Here is a 26,101-nt window from a genome sequence, read left to right on the forward strand (position 1 = left end):
ACCGAGCCGCCCTGAGTTGACTGTTTGATGGTTGATAAAAAAATGTTAAAAATGTCATTTGTTTCTTGAATTGCTTTGTCGTGAAACATCAATGCAGATTTTCACAAGCCAGCAACATGTATTAAGAATTTCAAACAGATTAGCCCTGCTGCCTCACGGCACTGAGGTCCCAGGTTCGATCCCGGCTCATTCTCCCCGTGTTTGCATTGGTCTCGTCCCCACAACCCAAAGATGTGCACGCTAGATGGATTGGCCACGCTAAATTGCCCCTTAATTGGAAAAAATGAATTGGGTACTCTAAATTTATTTAAGAAAAGAAATTCAAACAGATACCTCTGGTTATTGTTTGTACATAATGGATGAAAGTAATGAGATGAACAAGTTCTCAAACCCCATAATGGCAACATATGAAACTCTGGGTTAGGAACGTGAAGATAAATAATGTACCTCAAAGTTGAATGAAGCCATAGACTAGAGGGTTAGAGGGAAAAACCTCTGGAAAGCATATGTTATAACATATCACTTAAATGTATCTTTATGGAGGTGATAGGTGAAGATCAGACGGGATTTGTGAGAGGGAGGCAGCTCTTTTCGAACATTAGGAGGGTATTGAACGAGGTTATGGTACCGGCAGAGGGGAAGGAAGGTTGGTTGTGGCATTGGACGCCGAGAAAGCGTTTGACCGGGTAGAATGGGGGTACTTGATGGCAGTCCTGGAGCGGTTTGGAATTGGACCCAGATTTGTGGACTGGGTAAAGCTACTATAGAAGGAGCTAAGGGCCAGCTTCCGCACAAATAACATCAGCTCAGAATACTTTCCTCTCCACTGTGGGACTAGGCAGGGATGTCCTATGTCCTCCCTGCTGTTTGCACTCGCGATTGAGCCATCGGCCATCGCATTAAGAAGTTTAGGGGTATGGAAAGGGACAGTGCGGGGGAGGGGGGGGGGGGCTAGAGCATAGGGTGTCCTTATATGCCGATGACTTGTTATTATACGTGTCGGAACCAAGTGTGTCAATAGGGGGAGTATTGGAGCTGCTTCAGGTGTTTGGGTCTTTCTCAGGTTGCAAATTAAATCTAGACAAGAGTGAATATTTTGTGGTGGCAGGGGTGAGGGGGCTGCCATTCCATAAGGCAGGGACTCACTTTAGATACCTGGGGGTACAGGTTGCCCGGGATTGGGGGGGGCTCCGTTGTTTGGTGGGGAGTGTGAAAGCTGATCTGGCAAGGTGGGATGGTATCCCTCTGTCATTGCAGGGTCAGGTACAGGCGGTTAAAAAGAATGTACTGCCACAATTCCTGTTTATTTTTCAATGCCTGCCGATTTTCCTGCCAAAGGCATTTTTTACAGAGATGGAAGGGATGATTACTTTGTTCATACGGGGAAGGAAGGTGGCCAGAATTAAAAAGGTGCTGCTACAAAGAGGAAGGCAGGCAGGGGGTTTGTGAACCCGAACCTGATGTATTATTACTGGGCGGCGAATGTGGAGAAGGTACGGAGCTGGGTCAGAGGGGTTGACTCCCAATGGGTCAGAATGGAGGAGAGTTTGGGTAGGGGGTTGGGATTGAAGGCGCTAGCGACAGGGCCGATCCCAACGGCCCCGGGAGATACTCAGGGAGTCCGGTAGTAATGGCTTCGTCGAGAATTTGGAGGCAGTTTCAACAGCACTTTGGGTTGGGGGCTGGGTCAAGGGAAATGCCGATTCGGGGGAACCATAGATATGAGCCAGGGCAGTGGGACAGAAATTTTCGGAGATGGGAGGAGAAAGGAATTAGAACACTAAAAGATTTATTTCTTGGGGGTCGTTTGTGGGATTGAAGGAGCTGGGAGCGAAGTATGGGCTGGAGCAGGAGGAAATATTTAGATACATGCAGGTTCGAGACTTTGCCAGAAAGGAGATACAGAGCTTCCCAGTAGAGCTGGCTTCCACATTGCTGGAGTAGGTGCTGACAGCAGGGGGACTGGAGAAGGGCATAATATCGACGGTTTACGGGGCTATTTTGGAGGAGGAGAAGGCGCCACTAGGAGGGATCAAAGCAAAGTGGGAGGAAGAGTTGGGAGAGGATATGGAGGAGGGGTTCTGGTGTGAGGTGCTCCGGAGGGTGAACACCTCCACCTCATGTGCGAGGTTGGGGCTGATACAGCTGAAGGTGGTGTATAGAGCGCACCTTACAAGGGCAAGGATGAGCCGGCTCTTTGAGGGGGTAGAAGATGTGTGTGAACGTTGCAGGGGAGGCCCCACAAACCACGTTCATATGTTTTGGTCCATTCCAAAGCTGAGGGTTACTGGAAGGAGGTGTTTAGGGTAATCTCTGAAGTGGTGCATGTGAAACTGGACTTGGGCCCTCGGGAGGCCATATTCGGGGTGTTGGACCAGCCGAGGTTGGAAACGGGCGTGGAGGCAGATGTTGTAGCCTTCGCCTCATTGATCGCCTTTAACGCGGATCCTGTTAGGATGGAGATCAACCTCTCCACCCTGTGCCCTGGCGCGGCGGAGGGACCTGCTGGAATTCTTAACACTTGAAAATGTCAAATTTGAACTGAGGGGAAGGATGGAGGGGTTCTACAATTCATGGGCGTTATTCATTATGCACTTTTGAGAATCGGATCACATCGAACATTAGGAGGGTTGGGGGCTGGGAGTATTGGGGGGGAGGGGGGACTGTATGTGTTAATGGTGACTATGGGTGATTCCTGATTCCTTTTTGTCATTTGTTTATGTTAGCATGCGGGCCAATGTCTGGGGTGTGGTGGGAGGATGGGATCATTGTTATTGATATGGGGATTGACATTGCATTCGTTACTGATTATTGTTGGGTGTAAATTTGGGAGAAATGTGAAAAAGGAGGGGAATAAAAAAATATTTTTTAAAAAATGTATCTTTATGGTTTTCAGGTGCAATTAAATATGCTGAAATGTCAGACTTGCGAACTCCTCAACATTTAATTCACTCACAAACAGGTTAAAAGGGCAGAACCAGTCACATCTTATATCATTTATCACATGAAAATACATGTATCATGACCCCATCAAATGGAACCAAAGTGTGACATTTTTATAAATCTCATCAGCCTTAGCCACTTTACTGCTTGACTATCTATGCTTTGTAGGCTCAAATTACACTGAAAGAAGTGACAAGAATTACAAATATATTACAAATTGAAATCCACCACTTTCAGGAAAATATAAGTATTCTGTATTTAACTGCATTTCAAAACAGAACTAATACTCTGAAGTATCAAATAAAGTTCATCCATGAAAGAGAAAAGATAATTGAATAACACATGCATTAAAATTAGGGCAGTTTAGAGAACTCCTGCACCAGTAATGGGGCAAAAATAGTCCAGGCTGCAAGGTTGTAAATAACTTTAAAATATAGAATCTTGCTCAACCAAAATTGATTTAGGCAAATAATGCATGAAAAGCATGTTAAAAAGACAAGAGGAACAACTCCAGATGTCTACCATCTGTGAACTTAAACGTTTGAATGTCAGTCCATCTGGATCTGTTCCCCCAGGACTTAACAGTTGGTAGACTGGAAATAAACCATAAACTTTAGTCATCGTTACACTGCTGCTTGATAATTCACAAAAGCAAAATACTGCTAGATACCCAAGGGACGTTTTATTTGCATTGCTTGTTTGAACATCATCTAGTAGTGACTTGTAATACACTGGCTGTGGCCACGGATTGCATCTGCAACAATTGGAAAATTAAAATTTGAACAGAAAATGCTGGGAAAACTCAGCAGGCTTGGCAGCATCTGCATGGAGAAAGAAACAGAGTCAATGGGCACGGTTTACCGGTCCTGTCACCTTTCTTGGTGACATGACGAGGCCGTTGAATCTCGTGAGAGGCCTCTTGTGAGATGTTGCAAGCGGATTTCGCCCTCACTGGGCATATGTCTGCATCGGATTCTCACGTGCCCAGGAACTAATGGCCACACCTGGGAGACCTCACCAGGGCGCCATTTAACACTGGTTTCCACAAACGTGGACCATAGTGCATAGTGACACCTTGGGGGGGGGTCTCCCAGGCCATCAGAGGCACCCGAGTGGCTTGGCATTGGGTAGGATAGTAACCTGGTGCTCCCGCTGGCACCCGCACACCTTGGCACTGCCATCCAGGCACCAAGTGGAAGTGCCAGGCTGGCAGTACCTGGGTGCCAGTTTGTCCATGCCAGGCATCAGACCCTGGGGTGTCTTGCCCATAAGAGGTGGGATGAGGGGGGGCTAGAGGACCCTGGAAGTGGGAGGGGGTCCCCCCACTACTCGTCAGTACGGAAATGATTAAAGTGCGGCCTCAGCAGTGCGTTCCTTGCTGAGGTGAAAAAACACGACAAAGTGCCGTTTAATTACCCTTTTAATAACGTGTAGAGAGGGGGGCAAGTTAGGAAGGGCGGTTAGGAAAGGGGGAATAAATAATCAGTACCAAATTCTGTCCTTTTAACTATAACACTGTGCCCAATAAACGTTATTTACATTTTAAAGTTACAAACCTAGTGAATGTGGTTCATTCAGCTCAACCAAGGACCTCCGGTATTTTAAATAAGCTCTAACTTCATCTGTGTTGCGACTCTGGGTCAAGTGGGGCTGGAATTGACCGCACACTAGACCTGGGTGTCTTGACAGTATTTACGGTCAGTTAATTCCTCATTAGACATGTCTCCTTAAATCACTAGGATACATTAGTTCTGGACAGCAGCCCTTAAAGCATGATTTTACAATTTAAACTATTGCTACTTAGAGGTAACTAGTTGCATATAGGGGACAAAAAAAAGCTATAAATATTTTAAAGTATCATTGAGCCTTTCCTACGGTAGCTTGGGGCAACAAAGTAGCAGCAAATAAAGCAGCAGTCAAATAAGTGTGTCGGCAGTAAACTGCGCTTTTAGGTTAGCAAAGGTGTAACCCGAACTACAGCCTCCTTCTTGATAGCTTCTGAAATGGAGATGTAGCTGCATGGACTGAGTGTGTCCTGTTTGTCATTGCAGGGCACAATATCCAAAGGCAGCAGAGCAAAATGTCTGGCAGAAGATGATGACCAGATTCAAAACTGTTTGAATCATTTGCCAAGGACATGGAAAATGTTTTCATGCCAGTAGGTGTTACAGAGCAATCCTTTGTATATTTAATGTTGGTGCATATCATTTACTCACAAACATACTGTTCTGCCATTTCTAACCACATTTGCCATATGCTCATGTGGCACATATTATAGCTGTAAATTATAAGTTAAAGTATTCAGATTTTCAAAGAGCTTTAAACAGGAAAGCACTTTAACACAACCTGGCTCAACAATGCACAATTACTTGATCTCCCCAACAATCGGCTGCAGCTTAAGAATGCCTACTACTCTACATGTGCTCCTTCTAGAACATAGAACAGTACAGCACAGAACAGGCCCTTCGGCCCTCGATGTTGTGCCGAGCAATGATCACCCCACTCAAACCCACATATCCACCCTATACCCGTAACCCAACAACCCCCCCCCCCCCCCCCCCCCTTAACCTTACTTTTTAGGACACTATGGGCAATTTAGCATGACCAATCCACCTAACCCGCACAGCTTTGGACTGTGGGAGGAAACCGGAGCACCCCGGAGGAAACCCACGCACACACGGGGAGGACGTGCAGACTCCACACAGACAGTGACCCAGCTGGGAATCGAACCTGGGACCCTGGAGCTGTGAAGCATTTATGCTAACCACCATGCTACTTTTAATTTAATAATCTTTATTGTCACAAGTAGGTTTATGTTGTAATGAGGTTACTGTGAAAAGCCCCAAGTCGCTACATTCCGGTGCCTATTCGGATACACAGAGGGAGAATTCAGAATGTCCAAATTACCTAACAGCATGTCTTTCGGGACTTATGGGAGGAAACCGGAGGAAACCCACGCAGACACAGGAAGAACTTGCAGACTCCATGTAGACCATGACCCAAGGCAGGAAACGAACCTGCGACCTAGGAGCTGTGAAGCAACAGTGCTAAGCTACTGTGCTAACATGTTGAGACTGCTACCATGCTTGCACAACAAGATAGTACCAAATACAAGGCAACAGACCTGAACAGAGTGGTTGAGAAATCATCAGCCCTCAATTCCCTTGGAGGTAGCCGCTCTGAATGACCTATAAAAGCAGGTATAGGAAATTAAGTTGCAACCCCATTCCAGTTGATGAGCCAGTGTTATTCAGTTTTCTTGTCTTAGTCGCATTATAGGGTTAGCATATTGTACTACAAGCTTCTTGACTATATCATTAAAACAGTAGACATTTCTCGATCATTGTAGATCTGAAACAGCAGCCTACCAGCAGCACCTCCGAACAACCTGTGTCCCTCTCACTGTCATAATTTGCATGTACCATGCAAGCACCATGCAGCTACAATGATCCCAGAGGATACAGGTATTCCAAGGGGAGTGAAAAGGCACAGACGAGGTGCAGCAAGTGGTGGAATCCCGTCACCATCAAGGATCCTCTGTACTTTGGGAGATGCAGTAACGCAGTGCGATTGGGAAGACATGTTTCACTCTTGTTAGTCAATCAAAAAGTAAATTAGAAGCTAGCTGTTTTGACCAATACATCACATAACTGAATTATACATAACACATAACTGCATCCACCATAGGCAATGTCTTCCCCATTCTACAGGTTGGCTTCCATTAACCTCGCATCAGATAGTACAACTCGTCAACCTATTCTCTGCCATCCTGAAACATATGGAACTCGTTCCCAATGTACAATATTGAAGCTTGCAGACACAGTTGGTGATCTTATAGCAGGTGGACATGTTTTGGGTGCATGTTCTTTGAGTGCACTGTGCTATCAGTTCTGAAACTGCTTTGTGAGATGGGACTCCCCAAAAGACTTAGTCTCATTCAGGTCAAAAGAAATTCTACATTACAAATTTGGGAAATAAAAATGCAATTCCAGAATTGCAATGGTTTTAAAAGGTCTTCTGTTTCTTTATTCTGAGAAGAATTCATGATGTCTTTACTCTTCTATTGGAAGAAAAGTGAAGAATCTGCATTAGAACATAGAACATAGAACAGTACAGCACAGAACAGGCCCTTCGGCCCTCAATGTTGTGCCGAGCCATGATCACCCTACTCAAACCCACATATCCACCCTATACCCGTAACCCAACAACCCACCCCTTAACCTTACTTTTTATTAGGACACTACGGGCAATTTAGCATGGCCAATCCACCTAACCCGCACATCTTTGGACTGTGGGAGGAAACCGGAGCACCCGGAGGAAACCCACGCACACAGGGGGAGGACGTGCAGACTCCACACAGACAGTGACCCAGTCGGGAATCGAACCTGGGACCCTGGAGCTGTGAAGCATTTATGCTAACCACCATGCTACCCTGCTGCCCCCATTCTTGTACAATATCTATAAAGCATATTTCAGAGGGGAATATATTTTTGCCACAACACACAAGAGGTTAAAAGCCAATTTCATTAACAAAATCCTATCCTCGGCTAACTTACCACACTGTTGTAACAACCAGTTGACTTGATGAGGGGAGGTGGCAAGCTGCACAATTCAAATGCAAATTTGTGTGTGAACTTGTTCGGAAACATTTTTATGGTTTAGTCCCAGTCACGACTTCAAGTTGTTTATGCAGCTCCTTTTGTCAAATCAGGGAGCCCATCTGAATCCTTTTAGTGAATAGTGCAGGAAGACATAAGGAAGAAAGATGTCCAAAACCCGAAGGAAAGCTGCCATGAAGGGGGCGAATGAAGGTTCAACGTAGAGTGGAAGGCTCGGCTCAGCAAGTGGAAGGATGGCAGTGCCTGGGTCGCTGGGTGGAGCCTCATTGTTCTCGGCAGAAAAGATGACCAAGGTGATGGTTGTGGAACTTGAAAAACAGTTCGCAAAGCACATGGAGATGATGAGGAAAAAGATGATGGCAGTATTGAAGGTGCTGGTGGAGAAGGTGATTGCCCCGGTGAAAACATCGGCCATGGTGCGTGAGCAGGGTGAGAAACTGAAGGGAGTGGAGGAGGACTTGTTGCAACACAGTGATCAGCTCACCTCGATGGGCGAGGAGCTGCAGAGGGTGGTGGACGCCAACAAGGGTCTGCGAGCCAAAGTGGAGGACCTGGAAAACAGATCTAGGCGGCACAATCTGAGGATCATGGGCCTGCCCGAAGGGGTGACGAGCCTGAAGCTGACAGAGTATTTTGCCAAGAGCGGAGCTGATGGGGAGGGGAAAGATCCCTCTCGGTACAAACTGGATCGGGCTCATTGGGCATGGAGGCCTAAACCAAAGGCGAGTGAGCCACCAAAGGCAGTGATTATTTGTTTCCGCAGGTACCGAGGAGAAGGGGAAGTGAGTTTCGGTATTGGCAGGTGCGGGATTTTGCACGGAAGTAATTGCCCTCATTTCCCCAGGTGCCGGAGTACATCCTGCTAGAATTGTTGCTCCCGGATGTGGGGGAGTGGGGAATGGAAAGATTGAGGATATAGATAGGTGGTTGGGGGTGAAGGGGATTAAGCGGAAGTGAGAGGAGTTGGGGATGGGCATTGGGTGGGGAGTGTGGAATGAAGCAATACGCTGGGTCAACTCAACCTCCTCCTGAACAAGGATGAACCTTATACAGTTCAAGGTGGTGCAGAGGGCCCATATGACTTTGGCCCGGATGAGTGGGTTCTTCCCGAGAGTGGTGGATGTGTGCGCGAGGAGGCCGTCGAACCAATCCCACATGTTTTGGGGGTGCATATAATTGGACAGTTTTGGTAGGAGGTGTTCGAGACTGTTGGGGATTATTGGGATGAAGCTGACGCCAGATCCTATGGTGATGATTTCTGGGGTGTCGGAGGTGCTGGGTGTGCAGGAGGGGAAGAGGACTGATGTCATGGACTTCGCCTCTCTGATTGCCCGTCGACGTATTCTCTTAAATTGAGGTCGGCAGCGCCACCGGGGGTCACGTGTGGTTTGGGCACTTATACGAGTTCCTCAGGTTGGGGAAAATTACGTTTGCCCTCAGGGGATCCGAGGAGCTGTAGTAGTATGGTGGAGGTTGTTTCTGTCGATGTTTGAGTTTTGTTTCGAGGGGTTGGGGAGTTAAAAGGGGGAAAATTGAACATACTGTATATACTGTGATTTGTTGGTGCTATGTGGATATTTTTTGATGTGGAGATTTTTTGAGTATGTTTGGAATAAAACATATTCATGAAGGCCTTGCCTTCTCAACCCCCCCCCCCCCCCGTCCCGTCCCGCCTGAGATGTGGTGATCCTCAGGTTAAATCACCACCAGCCAGCTCTCCCCCTCAAAGGGCAAAGCAGCCTATGGTCATCTGGGACGCAAATTACTTCAAAACAAGTTCTAAAATAATTGTTTATGTTTCAAAAGAGCCTGTGATGCCATAGCTCAGTTATAACCATGGTAACTGATTTACCCAAAGACAGGAGTGATATTTAATTGTCCCACACTCCATCCCATCTTTTCCTAGCTCAAAGTTGTTGATTCACACTGGACTGGAGTCTGACTCCACAACTTACCCACCTCCAGAAAACTGAAGAACCGGAGCCATTTCCAAAACTGCTCCACTGCAATAGTTCAGAGGCGTCTGTGAATCTCAGGACTGACATGAAAATAAAGACCTTTAATTTCTATGCTTTCTTGGTTGCTGTTTAAAACACTTCAAAAACAAAAAATCCCCATATATTGTCGACCGTGTTACTTATTGGACCTAACTGTACCTGCAGCATAAATCTGGCAACTAACAAAATACTTATAGATGCGTCTCAGCGTGACAGCTCGCGCATGCGCACCGTTACAGAAACTTCTAAAATATTTTGTACATTATTTTATTTGTTAAAAGTGACATTTTAGTTTTAAAACAGGTTTTTTTTCGAAAAAAAATATTCACTCCCAATGCGATGGATCAACCCTCAATTCAGTGAACAGTTTAAAGTTTAATCATCAAGGCTGCGCCCGCACCCCTGAAGGCGCCTCTCCCCGGAGTTACTCCAATAACCGGGATTACAGCCTCTAGAACAGCCCGCACCGTCTCTGCGAAGAGGCGATGGAGAAGTTTCGGCAGTTTGTTGTGTTCCTGGTGGCCGCGGCGTTACTGGGGAGCCTCTCGGTTCTGCTCGTTTTGATTTGGGTGCTCCACTGGAGAGGGGGATTGGCGTGGGACCGGGGACTACTGGAATTTAACTGGCACCCAGTCCTCAGTACCATCGGATTGATCTTCATTAATGGATTCGGTACGTGTGAGCGTTGGGGCTGAATGTTACGAACTGGGCAAGTGAGTGAGGGGATTCATTTCATGCATCACAATTAAGTTGTTCGTTGAATTTCGAGGCCCGCAGGAAACAAGGTGGGACGGACGGATTTTTGGCCTCTCGGGGAATATAGGGCTGGGGTGGGATGGTGGAGTTGATGCCCCAGATCAGCCTTGTTCATATTGAAGGTCTACTCCTGTTCCCATTGTGTACCAGAACTTTGGGGGTGGTCGATTCTTTCTCCAAGAGCAAGTACACTTCAGCAAATATACCATGATTTGTGTGAGTCTTACTCTTGTGATCACATGTCAACATTGTAAAATTAGGGCAGCACAGTGGGTTAGCCCTGCTGCCTCATGGCGCTGAGGTCGCAGGTTCGATCCCGGTTCTGGGTCACTGTCCGTGTGGAGTTTGCACATTCTCCCCTTGTTTGCGTGGGTTTTGCCCCCACAACCCAAAGATGTGTAGGCTAGGTGGATTGGCCATGCTAAATTGCCCCTTAATTGGAAAAATGAATTGGGTACTCTAAATTTATATGAAAAAAACATTGTAAAATTATACACGTAAACTTGTGGCATTTTTAAATTTTGTATCTAACTGAAAGTATGATCCTTGAACAGTCGGGTGATGAACCGCCCATGACAGCAATATCAATAACCATCATTCCTGGTCATCTCCCACTGAGTCAAGCTTAATAATAAAAAAATCCACTTTTAGTGTCACAAATAAGCTTACATTAACACTCCAATTAAGTAATGTGAAAATCCCCATACGTCACACTACGGCACCTATTCGGGTACATGGAGGAAGAATTCAGAATGTCCAATACACCTAACAAGCATATCTTTTGGGACTTGTGGGAGGAAACCGACACACCCGGAGGAAACCCACGCAGACACTTGGAGAACGTGCAGGCTCCGCAGACAATCACCCAAACCGGCAATCAAACCCAGGTCCCCAGTGCTGTGAAGCAACAGTCTATTTTGTGACTTTGCATATTTCTCTCAAAAGGAAAACTGAGGTTAAATATTTTGTTAAAAATAAATAGGTAAGCTCTTAAGTGTTGTCAAATTATAAGGGGTGTTACATCATTAGAGATACTCTTGCTTTAAAGGAGTAAAGTACACACAATCAAACTTATTGCAAATTCAGTTTAACACTTTAGCAAACATGGTCAAGGAGAATCCCAAGGCTTTTTATGCATATATTAGGAGCAAGAGAAAAAGTAGGCCCACTTAAGGGCAATGGAGGGAACTTGCAGTGGAACCACAGGAAGTAGGTTAAATCATTAATGAGTACTTTGTATCAGTATTCACCAGGGAGAAGGATGTGACGGATGTTGAGGTCAGGGATAAGTGTGTGAACTCGTTTGAGAACATCAATATATCAAAGGAGGAATTGTTGACTATCCTAAATTGCATTAAGGTAGGCACGTCCCCGTGGCCAGATGGGATCTATCTCAGGTTATTGCGGGAGGCATGGGGAGAAATAGCTGGGGTCTTAACAGATATCTTCACATCCTCTTTGACCACAGACGAGGTTCCAGAGGACTGGAGAATAGCTAATGTTATTCCCTTGTTTAAGAAAGGACGCAGAGACAATTCAACAAATTATAGGCTGGTGAGCCTGACATCAGTGGTGGGGAAGCTTTTGGAAAAGATACTGAGGGACAGGCTATATGCACATTTTGGGAAAAATGGACTAGTTAGTGACAGGCAGTTAGGTTTTGTACGGGGAAAGTCATGTCTCACCAATGTGATTGAGTTTTTTGAAGAGGTGACAATGAAAATTGACGAGGGAAGGGTTGTAGATGTACTTTATATGGACTTTACTAAGGTGTTTGACACGGTCACACATGGCAGACTGGTACAATACAGCACAGGAACAGGCCCTTCGGCCCTCTGAAACTAAAATCATATGGGATTCTGGGTGGGCTGCGTGGATGGATACAGAACTGGCTTCGTTATAGAAGACAGAAAGTAGCGGTGGAAGGGTGTTTTTCTGAATGGAGATCTGTAGCTGGTGGTGTTCCGCAGGGATCAGTACTGGGACCTCTTTGTAGTATATATAAATGATCTGGAGGAAAAAGTAAGTGGTCTGATTAGCAAGTTTGCGGATGACAAGAAAATTGGTGGAGTTGCTGATAGTGCTGAGGATTGTCAGAGGATACAACAGGATATAGATAGATCGGAGACTTCGGCACAGAAATGGTAGTTTAATCCGGACAAATGCGAAATGATGCATTTTGGAGGATCAAATCTAGGTATGAAGTATACTGTAAATGGCAGAACCCTTAGGAACATTAACATACAGAGGGATCTGGGCAGGCAGGTCCACAGGCCAAGGTGATCAAGAAGACATATGGCATGCGTGCATTCATTAGCCGGTGCATTGAGTACAAGAGTTGGGAAATCATGTTGCAGCTTTATAAAACCTTGGTTGGGCCGCATTTTGGAGTATTGTGTGCAGTTCTGGTCACCACATTATCAGAAGGACTTTGAAGCTTTGGAGAGAATGCAAAGAAGGTTCACCAGGATGTTGCCTGGTCTCGGGGCGTGTCAGCTATGAGGAGAGGTTGAATAAACTAGGATTATTTTCACTGGAAAGATGGAGGCTGAGGGGAGACCTGATAGAGGTCTACAAAATATGAGAGGCATAGACAGGTTAGATGGTCAGAGGCTTTTTCCAAGGGTGGGAGTGTCAATTACAAGGGGCACAGGTTCAAGATGAGAGGGGGAACGTTTAAGAGAGATGTGCGGGATAAGTTTTTCCACACAGAGAGTGGTGGGTGCCTGGAACACGCTGCCAAGATGATGTGGTGGAAGTAGGCACATTAGTAACATTTAGGATACATCTGGATGGATCACATGAATAGGGAGGAAATAGAGGGTTACGGACCTAGGAAGGCCAGATTTTTCTTTCGTTAGGGCATCATGATCGGCACAGGCTTGGAGGGCAGAAGGTCCTGTTCCTGTGCTGTACTTTTCTTTGTTTGTTCTCAGGGGAATTTGCATTTCTTTAAACTTGGTGTATGTAGTAATTGTCCCATTTCTATATTAGGTAAGCTTTGAATACATTAATTAAATCACTTTTTGATTGGAAAGGAGTCAGACATTTACCTGTTTTCACCTATTTCAAAAATGTACTATGCATTACCAATAAATAAGATTTCATACATTACATGGTGGCACAGTGGGTGGGTTTCCACTGGGTGGTCCGGTTTCCTCCCAAAGTTTAAAGATGCGCAGGTTAGGTGGATTGGCCATACTAAATTGCCCCGTAGTGTTCAACGGTTAGGTGGGGTTACAGGGATGGGGGGGGGTGGGGGAGTGCTGGGGGGGGGTGCTCTTTCGGAGGGTCAGTGTGAATGCGATGGGCCGAATGGCCTCCTCCACTGTAGCGATTCTATGATTCTTCTGTGATTACTGTGCTATGCTTTGATCATTGCCATTTCAAGCAATGCTGGCCAACCGCAGTAAGTTGATTTACTACCTGTTTGTTAACGGACTAAAAGCCTTCCAGAATCTGCCCTGAAAATGACTTCAAGCACGGTTGAAATTTTGCCTTTCCATTCCTACAAAAGTAAACATGACTAATGAAGTACACATTCTGCATTGGTCTATGACGATGGAATTTGAATTTACATACTGAAGGCAAAATATTTTCATTTCTCTCAGGTGTCATCGTTTACAGGCTGCCTTGGACATGGAACATCAGAAAGCCTCTTATGAAGTACATTCATGCTGGCCTGAATATTGTAACGTTTGTTCTTCTGGTCATTTCACTTGTGGCAGTTTTTGATTTTCACAACTCCAAGAGGATCCCTAATATGTATAGTTTACACAGCTGGATTGGGTTGGCTGCTGTGATTATGCATGGTCTACAGGCAAGTGATATTTCAACATAAATGTGTACTGCATTGAAATGACACCATGTCATACTTTCACAGTTTGCTTTAAAATTCTAGCGTGTTAAGACCACTCTTCCCTAAATGTTCCTTTACAATGAGATTGTTAATTAGCTGTTTCTCATTGCACAATACTAGATCTAAAATAGCCCATTCTTGGTTGGTTTTTCAACATACAGATCTAGAAAGTCATTGCACATACATTCTAGGAATTGGTCCTCCACCCCATTAGTGCTGACTTAATTTACCTAGTTTTTGGTAGATTGAAGTTACTCATGATTACTGCATTACCCTTATTACATGCACCTCTAATTTCCTGATTTAAACTGTGCCCTACGTTTCCACTAACATTTTGTGGCCTGTAGATAACTCCCAACAATGTTTTCTGCACCTTGCTGTTTCTTGGATTCTACATCTTCATCTTCCAATTGAAGATCTTCTCTCACTAATGTACTGTTTACATACCAGTTTACCTCTACCTGTGCCATCAATTCATCTGCCTTGTTACGAATACTACATGCATTCAGATCAAATGCCTTGATTTTGTGTATTTCATATTAGAGTACCCAATTTCTTTTCCCAGTTAAGGGCACTTTAGTCTGGCCAATCCATCTACCCTTCACACCTTTGGGCTGTGGGGGTGAGACCCACGCAGACACGGGGAGAAATGCAAACTCCACACGGACAGTGACCCGGGGCCAGGATCGAACCCGGGTCCTCAGCGCTTTAATTTTGTGTATTTAATATTTTTCTGTAATTTGACTCTGTTTGATGATGACCTTTGTTTCTACTATTTTCAAATTGGCTTATTACTTTTCCTTCTACCATTACCAGTTCCCAGCCATGCCCCGCACCACCCCCACGTTAAGCTAGTTTAAACCTTCCCCAACAGTACGAGCAAATCTCCAGAGCAGATCTTTTGTCCCTGTCCTTCTAGGTAAGGTGTAACCCATCCTCCAAGTCCCACCTGCCCCAAAACCAGTCTCAATGCTTCAGAAATCTAAAGCTCTACTTCCGACACCATTTCTCTAACCACAGTCTTTTGCTCCATTTTTCTATTTCTGCACTCAGTAGCCAGTTTAGCTCAGTTGGCTGGACAGCTAGTTTGTGATGTAGAGCAAGGGCAATTCAATTCTCGTGCCGGCTGAGGTTATTCATGAAGGCCCCGCCTTCTCAACTGTGCCCCTCGTCTGAGGTGTGGTGATCCTCAGGTTAAATCACCACGAGTCAGCTCTTCCCCTCAAAGAGGAAAGCAGCCTATGGTCATCTGGCATTATGGCAACTTTTTAGCATATGGCACTCAGAGTAATGCTGAGGTTAAAAGGGATAAAAGCAAATTACTGCGGATGCTGGAATCTGAAACCAAAGAGAAAATGTTGGAAAATCTCAGCAGGTATGGCAGCATCCTGGGACCTCAGCGCCGTGAGGCCGCAGTGGTAACCCACTGTGCCACCGTGCTGCCCGACTGTTAGGTTCTTTAATAGGGAGTGAGGAGGTATTGGTGGGCTGAAGAGTTGACAAATCCCCAGGCCCGGATGAGCTGTACCCCAGGCTGCTGTGGGAGGCAAAGAAGGAAATTGCAGGGGCTCTGACCCAACTTTTTAATCCTTCCCTGGCCACAGAGTAGGTGCCAGAGGACTATGGGGCAGCCAATGTGGTTACACTTTTCAAGAAGAGTGATGGAGATAAACCAGTAAAATAAAGACCAGTGTGCGGCACATTTTTAAAAAATCACTTATGGGATATGGGGCCGCTGACTGGGCCCATCCCTAAATACCCCCATTTCAGAGGGCATTTGATAGTCAACCACATTGCTGTGGGTCTGGAGTCACATGTAGGCCAGTCAGGGCAGCAGATTTCCTTCCCTGAAGGGCATTAGTGAACCAGATGGGTTTTTACAATAATCAACACTGATTCCACGGTCATCATCGGACTTTTAATTCCAGATTTGTTATTGAATTCAAATTTCGCCATCTGCCGTGGTGGGGTCGGAAATCCAGTCCTCAGAGGATAACCCTGGTCTCTGGATTACAATACCACTACAACACTGCTTCCCCTACGTCAGTGGCAGGGAAATAATTGGAGAAAGTTCTGTGAGAGAAAGTTAATCTCTCCTTGGAGAGTGATGGATTTCTGTGTCTATTCGGAACCCTGGATATCCGTTGTCCCTTCTCAGTTCCCAAATAACAGAGATTCAGTCTGTGGTTTTTGGCAAAGTCCACTTGTACTTTATTTGTCAGCTGTGCCACTGGTAAACTTACTTTCAATGCAAAATTTAGAAAGTTTCCAACTAGCCCTGCAGAAAGCTAGTCAGATTGATTGTCTTTAGCGAATACAGTAGTTGAGTTTTCATTCAATTACAGATCGTAGTAATTGTTCAAATCATAATACACAGGAAAAAATAATTAAGTGATTTAAACAAAAGAAAGATGATGATTAGCAAAAGCAAGCAGCAAAGGAAATAGGTTTCAGAAATATAGATGGGGTGATCCGGGATGGGTTTTTCCATACCGGTAAGTGATTCTTAAGGAGATTATTATCTTAAGGTCTAGCCTTCTTTTTATTTCTGATTGGCTTTAACTAATTTATCATTTGCTCAATTTGGCCAAAATGTCTGTTCATCAATTTAAGAGATATATGTCTTTAAAAATATTGGTGCAAATTTCCCATTCCATTGCTTGCCAATTTTCCAAATTATCCACACCTGCATTGAACATTAATTAGAGAAACACCATTTTCGTAAAGGCATTCTCACCCTAGACTGGCTGTTACCATAGAAACGGGGCTACTTGTATTTTTTTTTGAAGAATAAAGGGATTAAGGGTTATGGTGTTCCGGCCTGAAAGTGGAGCTGAGTCCACAAAAGATCAGCCATGATCTCATTGAATGGTGGAGCAGGCTCGAGGGGCCAGATGGCCTACTCCTGCTCCTAGTTTTTATGTTCTTATCTGTAGGGAGAGAAAAGAGCTAATGTTTCGAGTCCAGGTGACCCTTTGTCAAATCCTGAGGTTAATGTCTTTGAAGTTCTGTTTTTTAATCTTTCTTAGCTCCCTAAAATCTCATCCCTCTTAATACCTATCTCGTTGATATTGGTGTGGCCCAAGACCTTTGGCTGTTCATCATTCCCCAGTGGCACCCTTAACCCTGGCACCAGGGTGGTAACATACCATCCTGGATTTACATTTATGTCTGCAGGATCGCCTGTCTTTTACCCTAACTATTGAACTCTCTATAGCTCTTCCCTTTTTCCTACCGTCCTGTGCAGCTGAACCACCCGTGCTGCCATGGACTTGGTTCTGGTTGCATTTCTCTCAGAAACCATTGATTGCCCTCACCAGGAGCCAAAACGGGAAAACTGGTTAGTGAGCGAGATGGACCCTGGGAACTCCTGCACTAATGTCCTGGTTCTCCTAAACTGTTTGGTGATTACTAATTCCCTCCTTGCCTGTACGCTCTCAATCTGTGGTGTGACCACCATTTTCTATTCATTTAAGGAATGTGGGCAACACTGGCTAGGCTAACATTTGTTGAGGGTGGTGGTGAGCTGCCTTCTTGAACTGCTGCAGTCCCTGAGGTGTAGGTACACCCACTGTGCTGTTAAGGAGCGAGTTTCAGGATTTTGGCCCAGTGACAGTGAAGGAACAGTTCAAAGTCAAGATGGTGAGTGACTTGGAGGGGATCCCCCAGGTGGTAGTGTTCCCAGGTATCTGCTACTCTTGCCCTTCCAAATGTGAGTAGTTGGAAGGGTTGGAGGGTTGGAAAGGGTTGGAAAATAGTGCCTAAGTAACCTTGGTGAGTTCCTGCAATGCATTCTGCAGATGGTACACACGGCTGCCACTGTTCATTGGTGGTGGAGGGAGTGAATGTTTGTGGAAGGGTAGCAATCAAGCAGGCTGCTTTTTCCTGGATGTTGTTGAGGTTCTTTAGTGTTGTTAGATCTGCCACACCTCCCTTCCACTACCAAAACTGCGCCATAGAGCACATTCTTTATTCATTCCTCCTAAAATCTATAATGACATTTATTCCCAAGAATAATGGTGGGCTTGCTTGTTGTGTTCTCTGATTTTATGGAACCTCTTCCAGTCAAAGTAGTTCCATGAACTCAAGTCTGTCCTAATATCAATAGTTTCCCATTCTTCGTGAATCATCACTTTATGTTCTCTGCTGTTTTAATGTTGCTTCTATAATGCTGTATTATGCTATTAGATTGTACACCGTACTCCACCTCATTTAACCTGAGGAAGGAGCAGTGCTCCGAAAGCTAGTGTTTGAAACAAACCTGTTGGACTTTAACCTGGTGTTGTAAGACTTCTTATTGTGCTCACCCCAGTCCAACGCCGGCATCTCCACATCATCATTTATCTCTGACATTAGTTTACCTATTAATTACAGAACTGTTTCATTGCATTATTAGAACACTACAGTTCTTAGTTGAATATTTGGAGACTTGGGGTGTGATTTAACAGGAAAAAAACAAGAGTCCAGTTTTGGGCACATTTAGCGGGGTGTTTCTCAATGCCTGCAACACTGAGAATGACCCTGCAATGAAAGGGAACTCTTTCTTTGGGCCTTGGGGAGGAACACCCTGCCGAGGTCACATACCTTCATTTCTTGCACTGCTGAGCTCACCACACCGCAGCCTGGCAGTGCCATTCTGGCACTGCCCATGGTGCTCGGGTGGCACTGACAGGGTGCCAGGCTGGTGGCAAGAGTGCTAAGGTACCACGTTGCTCAGAGTCCGACCACTCGGGGCCTCCGATGGCCTGGAACAGGTGCCATTATGCATGGTCCATGTTTGTGTGGACCAGTGCTAAACGGTGCCATGGCGAGGTCTCCCAGGTGTGGGATCCTGGGCCTTGGGAGATGAGTACAGACGTATTTAAGTGAGGCTAACTGCTCACTTAAATATGCAAATCTAGATCCCACCCCGTGAGGGCGAGATCCAGATTGCAAAGTCTCGCAAGATCTCGTTAGATCTCACAAGGCATCACGAGTGTCGCAAATCTCGCAAGAGGCCTCTCGCGAAACATCGTGGCCTCTTTGCGTCCCAAGCCGGTAGAGATGATGCCATTTGATCGGGCCCTTAATTGGTTGCAATTGTTAAGATCGAGAATCATCTGCAGTTTGGTTTCATCACTAATATTGAAAAGAATACTAGGCCATGGGTTTTCTGTCAATATTTTTCAAGTCATCACTGCATCCGTGTGGGGCATAAATAACCCAAAAGGGCTCTTTATATAAATGGGAACATTTCTTCGAGAAATACTGCACTGGATTGCTCTCCAACTCTTTGTCGGAATGATTCAAAATTTGTTCTGCAAATATGAATGTTAGGATTTGGCATCACTCTTATTTGGAATCCAGTTTACACCAGAATAGTTGCTTTTTATATAAACATAATGTTAACTTCAGTGATTTGAGTCTTTGACATAGTCGGTCTGCAAATCCTTTCACTTATTTTACGAGGGAAGAATGTGAAGATACAAAAACATCAATTGAGCCTCAGTTATTCCTATTTTCAGATACTGAGCTAAATATGATCCCTCGTACCTACTTTGACTGAATTACATAAGGTGGCAAATCATCCCTTTTGTATCTGTGCCAGTTCTTCCACTGCAACTATATAATTCCAAATGGTCAAACCCATGTTTTAAGCTTTTAGAGTTATAAAATGAGGAAATCAATGAAAAAAATAAATCATCTGCTTAAAAATAAGCCCAGCCAGACGACAAAGCCTAATTATTTAGGCTGTTCATGGACTTTTTGAAGAGACATTTCATCAGAATTTCGGAACCCCTCAATAGCAGTTGTCCCCCCGACAATGACTTCTGCACCCTGCTTCTGTTCTATTCCCGTGGACGGAAACGCCAGCATTCTATTTGACGTTTAGATTTGTTTTCGAGTTCATGGCATTTTAATGATCTGTGTACTGGAACTCTCAAGCCTCTTTGGACCTTTACTCTTCACAGCTGTTCACCATTTGGACGATTTCGTGCTCTTTTTGGGTTCAAAGTCGATGATTTCACATTTGCCTACATTGAAATCCATTGCCACAGATTTTCCCCTTCAGATAACCTCGCATAACGCTTAATAATTTTACTCTTCCAACTACACTTACACAAAGATACCAGGTACTGTAAACATTGGCAGTTCTGGATATGTGCCTTTTGAATCCAACAACTATGTGATTAATGAATACAGTAGTGCTTCCCAAACCTTTTTCCAGTGTAACCACATTTAATGCCCTACTTTGTTGACCCTTGCGTGAAAGCTAAGCTCGGGAGTGGGGCGGCTACAAGTGATGTTGAGCAGGGCGCAGTGGCGTGGAGGAGTGGTGGAAGGTGGCTTCACTTGTTGAGCAGTGGGGGGGGGGGCAGGGGGAAGAAGTAGTTAACCCCCCCACCATCTCCACCTTCCCCAGGGCTTCTCCAAAAAAACAAACATCTATCTATTCACTGTCATTTTGCAGCAGCGGGCATCGGAGAGCAGTCGATTAGGCCATGCCCACCACCAAAATACACAAGGATTTAAAGGGGCCACACAGCTCTTAGTCCATGATTCAAGGCGGGTTGCTCTCTGGTTGGTCACCGCTCTCTCTAGGTCTCTGTTTGTTGCCTCCTGTGCTTCCAGTTGTCGCTCTGTTTTTTTCCAATGCCACCTTGAAGGGGGCCAGGGCATCCGTGACTGCCTCCTTCACAGTCACCATCATTTCCAGTTTGCGTTTCTGGAGCCCCTGAGACATGAGGTTCATCCGTTCACTCATCAGTGGATTGTCTGACGTGGGTCCCAACGATCCAATCCACCCGGATGTGACAGGCTCAGACTCGCTCTTCATGTTCGCTGTCATCCCGTTCCTCCTCTCCAGGCTTTTGCTGGCTCTGCCATTCTTTCAGGTCCTGGAGTTATTGACGGGCATTTCTCGATAGATCCGGCAGTCTTGTGGGATGGTGGAGGTTCAACCGGTTTGGCGGGCTATTTTTGTGCAAAAAAATGCCGATTTTCTGAATTCCTGGAGGAGGGCCACCCTCCCTGTATCCGCTCAGCACATTCCCCTCCCCGGAAGCCCCAACTGTTTCTCTCCCAATAGCTGCTGGCAGACCTGCTCAGTTTTTCCAGTGTCCGCTGTTCTTGTATCTATTAACCTCATGAACATACTCAACGACTGAGCCCTTGGGGTTCAGCATTTCCAAAGACTACTATTGAATCAGAGATAGAGACTCCACAAAATTAATTTAGGCAAAAGGAAACAGTAATTGAGAAATTAATGACACTAAAAGAGTCACCAGTCCCCAGGACCCATGGTTCTATCCCAGCTATATTTTATCCCACTATAGTGAGATATTCCCAAGAGTTCTCTTGATTTGGAAACTGTTCCTTTCAATTGAAAGACTGCATTTGTCACTCTGTTAACTTAAGACAAGTGAGAGTGTGGGAAACCAGGTAATTATAGACCTGTTAGTCTAACATCGGTTGTCAGGAAATGGGGGGTGTTGACTGAACACTTGAAAACTATTCAGCTGGTCAGAAAGAGCCAGCATGGATTTGCAAAGGTTATGTCATGCTCAACAAGGAGGCACGGCAGCCAGTGGTTAGCACTGTTGCCTCACAGCATCAAGGTCCCAGGTCGATTTGCGGCTGGGTCACTGTCTGTGTGGAGTCTGCATGTTCCCCCCGTGTCTGCGTGGGTTTCCTCCGGGTGCTCCGGTTTCCTCCCACAGTCCAAAGATGTGCAGGTTAGGTGGATTGGCCATGCTAAAATTACCCCTAATGTCCAAAATTGCCCTTAGTGTTGGGAGGGGTTACTGGGTTATAGGGATAGGGTGGAGGTGTGGGCTTGGGTAGGGTGCTCTTTGCAAGAGCTGGTGCAGACTCGATGGGCCGAATGACCTCCTTCTGCACTGTAAATTCTATGATCTATGGTCTAAATCCTTCCCCTCAGTTCAGATTTGACCCTTTCAAGCGTCATGAATTCCAGCAGGACCCCCCGCCACACCAGGACACACGGTGGAGAGGTTGATCTCCACTCCAACAGGTTCCGGCTTCGGGTGATCAACGAGGCGAAGGCTACAACATCTGCCTCCGCGCACGCTTCCAACCCCGAATATGGCCTTCCGAGGGCCCGGGTCCAGTTTCACGTGCACCACTTTAGAGATTACCCTAAACACCTCCTTCCAATAATCCTCCAGCTTTGGAATGGACCAAAACATATGAACGTGGTTTGCCCCCCCCCCCCCCCGCATCTTCAACCCTTCAAAGAGCCGGCTCATCCTCGTCCTTGTAAGGTGTGCTCTATACACCACCTTCAGCTGTATCAGCCCAACCTCTCACACGAGGTGCAGGCGTTCACCCTCCGAAGCACTGCACACCAGAACCCCTCCTCCATACCCTCTCCCAACTCTTCCTCCCACTTTGTCTTGATCCCTTCTAGCGGCGCCTTCTCCTCTGCAAACCACCGCTACTACCCCTTTCTCCAGTCCCCCTGTTGTCAGCACCTCCTCCAGCAATGTGGAAGCCGGCTCTGCTGGGTAGCTCTGTATCTCCTTTCTGACAAACCAGCATGTAAGTAAATATTTCCCCCTGTTCCAGCCCATACTTCGTTCCCAGTTCCTACGATCCCCAAGAAATAAATATTTTAGTGTCCTAATTCCTTTCTGTTCCCATCTCTGAAAATTTCGATCCCACTTCCCTGGCTCAAATCTATGGTTCCCTTGAATCGGCATTTCCCTTGTCCCAGCCCCCAACCGAAGTGCTGTTGAAACTGCCTCCAAAGCACATGTGCCAACTTAACTGGTGTCTAACTTTCTTATCTTACAGGCCTAAAGCTCATTCTAGGTGTGACCCAGGACAACAGATCAGACGTGGAGGGGGCCTGCTGTGTATCTCGCCCTCTGACCTGAGGTGCCTTTGGTGGCTGTCTTCTGGGTGGCCTCGACCTAGTTTGGAGGGCTGACTTTTGGATGTCAAAGGTGATAAGCTGTCACCTTTGTTTGCCCTCTGTCTATCAGATGTGCCAGTGTCAGCTGGGGGAGATTCAAAAGGTCTGAGGTGATCCAGCAACTCCCCTGCTGGAGTCACTGGCATGGGCCCCATCACTTCTACCTTCCTCAGGGTGCTCGATGGCCCCCGGGCTACTCCACAGGATGGAAGTGAGGCCGAAGTGAGTTCCAGAGGCTCCACCGTCACCTGGCGCTGCCATTCCTGGAGGCCCGCTCTGCTCAACCAGGGTCTCATTGCCCTCAAACATGGAGCACTGAGACTGTGCCAGGTCCCTCTGGCATGTCAGGTCAGTCAGCGCCTGGCCAATGCTCTCGACACCCTCAGCCACGACCCTTTGTGACTGGGCCAAGCTCTGGAGTGCCGCAGCAATGTGTTCCCGGTACATGGCTGCCTGTGAGCTGGGCTCCCCTGTCCTGAGCCTCGGCCATCAACCGCACAGAGTTCCCCAAGTCTTGGATGCCTTGACCCATGGCTCTGACTTTTTCATCCAAGGCTTCCACCGTGGACACGGTGGCACAGTAGTTAGCACTGCTGCCTCACAGCTCTAGGGGCCCGGGTTCAAATATGGCCTCAGGTGAACTGTGTGGCGATTGCACTTCTGCGTAGTTGTCTGCGTAGGTTTCCTCTGGGTGCTCCGGTTTCCTCCCACAGTCCAAAGATGTGCAGGTTAGGTGGATTGGCCATGTTAAATTGCCCCTTAGTGTTCAAAAAGTTAGGTGGGGTTACGGGGATAGGGTGGAGGCGTGGACTTAAGTAAGGTACTCTTTTGAAGGGTCGGTGCAAACTCGATGGGCCGAATGGCCTCCTTCTGCACTCTAAATTCCATGATTCTATGCCCATTTAGTGTTGGCCTGGGTACCAAGCATTGTCAGAAATGGCTCCTGCACCTGAGGATGGTTGGATTCCTCCAACTGCACCTACAGGTACTGGAAAGTTGCTGACACCCCTTCCTGTAAACCTGGCTCTGTGTCTGCATTTCTATCCGTGATGAATGGACTACAGTTGTTTCCTGGGATCGGGCAGCTCTCCGACCGACTGGTCCCTCGGCTGTCCCTACCATCACCTGATGAGCTGCAGCATGTGTGATGTGTGCTTCAGATGGTGACTGAGGGACCTCTTCACTAATATGACTCACTGAGGTGATGGTATCTGGCTTGGTGGAGGGTGCAGGTGAATGCAGTGCTGAGAAGTTGGTGTTATCCCCAGACTGGTCCGCTGGGGTTGTGGCCATGGCAAGGTGCCCCAGAAGACCAGGCTTCATCTCTGGTGATCCTGCAAGACAAAAGGCAGGACACGTGGTGAGATATCGGGTCTGGGGGACAGGGATGACTCATTTGCTATCGGGGCAAATCTCTTTGGGGGCTCACCTTGATTGTCCCATTCTGATCTCCTCCTGGGAGAAAGCCTCTTTCACCTCTCCGGCTAACTCCATTGCCCTCTGTTTGGCGGCGATGAAAGCCCTGAGGTCCGGCTTACTCCCTCCGGTCTTCTCCCGCTCCCGATGATTATGGGCTGTCTTTTCCTAGGGGGCACATAAAGGACATGGTGAGCCATGTGGAGGTGAGTTACATGGGGATCTGTAGCTGGTGGCATGTGTGTGTGTGGCCAAAGAGGACAATACACATGTTGGAGTTTGGTGCAGTGTGTGTGTGTGCGTGCGGCGTCCGTCCGGCTATCCAGTTGACGTCTGTGGGCGGTAGCCGCCTGTCCACCATGGGGACGAGGGTATTCCGCCTCTCCTCCACTGCGGCCAACATTCGGTCCAACCCGGCATCCCAGACGGGTGGTGCCGCTCTCCTTGGGGCCATCTTTGGGTAGCACAAGTGGATAGCACTGTGGCTTCACAGAGCCAGGGTCCCAGGTTCGACTCCCCGCTGGGTCACTGTCTGTGCGGAGTCTGCACATTCTCCCCGTGTCTGCGTGAGTTTCCTCCAGGTGCTCCGGTTTCCTTCTACAGTCCAAAGACGTGCAGGTTAGTTGGATTGGCCATGCTAAATTGCCCATAGTGTCCAAAAAAAACAGGTTAGGAGGGGTTATTGGGTTACGGGGATAGGGAGGAAGTGAGGGCTTAAGTGGGTCGGTGCAGACTCAATGGGCCAAGTGGCCTCCTTCTGCACTGTATGGTCTATGTTCTAAAATCTTCTTGGCTAACCCTCCCGAAGAGCATTAGCAAATCCCCCCCCCCCCCCCCCCCCCCCAGGATATTGGTACCCTTCTGGTCCAGGTGTAGACCATCCCGTTTGTTGAGGTCCCACGTACCCCAGAATGAGTCCCAAATATCCAGATAACTGAAACCCTCCCTCCTGCACCATCCCTGTAGCCACGTGTTCAACTGCTCTCTCTCCCTATTCCTCGTCTCGCTAGCACGTGGCATGGGTAACAACCCAGAGATTATAACTCTGTTTATTCTAGATCTAAGTTTCCACCCTAGCTCCCTGAATTCCTGCCTTGCATCCCTATCCCTTTTTCTACATATGTCGTTGGTGCCTATGTGGACCAGGACTTGGGGCTGCTCCCCTTCCCTCTTAAGGATCCCAAAAACACGATCCAAGACATCGCGGACCCTGGTACCTGGGAGACAACACATCAACTGTGAGTCTCTCTCATTCCCACAGAATTTCCTATCTATCCCCCTAATTATGGAGTCTCCAATGCCTAATGCTCTACTCCTCTCTCCCCTTTCCTTCTGAGCAACAGGGACAGACATGCCCCCCAGTACTTCCTCAGCTCTGATCGGGGCTCCCAGTCTGTCTACCAGCCCCCTATCCACTTTTGGGAAGGTCAGTCCGTCTAAGAAACGCTTAATCTCATCCAGCTCCCCAGGGGGTTCCGAGGTATAGAGCTTGCTGTAAAACACCCGAAACACCTTGTTCAGTCCTGACGGCTCATCCACTCTGTTCCCCATATCGTCCACTATCCTGCCTATTTCTCTGGCCACCTCCTTCCTC

At 46.7% G+C, this 26,101-nt stretch overlaps 1 protein-coding gene across 1 annotated transcript in view; it reads left to right on the forward strand.

Moving 5' to 3' along the window:
• Positions 1-9,915: 9,915 nt before the first annotated feature.
• Positions 9,916-26,101, forward strand: part of LOC119961932 (cytochrome b reductase 1) — a 35,609-nt gene continuing 19,423 nt past the window's right edge. Inside the window, exons 1-2 of the mRNA XM_038789502.1 lie at positions 9,916-10,231; positions 13,927-14,135. Coding sequence (XP_038645430.1) covers positions 10,045-10,231; positions 13,927-14,135 — 396 coding nt within the window. The 5' untranslated portion in view covers positions 9,916-10,044. The remainder of the gene's footprint in view (positions 10,232-13,926; positions 14,136-26,101) is intronic.

Source organism: Scyliorhinus canicula, chromosome 2 (genome assembly GCF_902713615.1).
Source record: "Scyliorhinus canicula chromosome 2, sScyCan1.1, whole genome shotgun sequence".
NCBI lineage: Eukaryota > Metazoa > Chordata > Chondrichthyes > Carcharhiniformes > Scyliorhinidae > Scyliorhinus > Scyliorhinus canicula.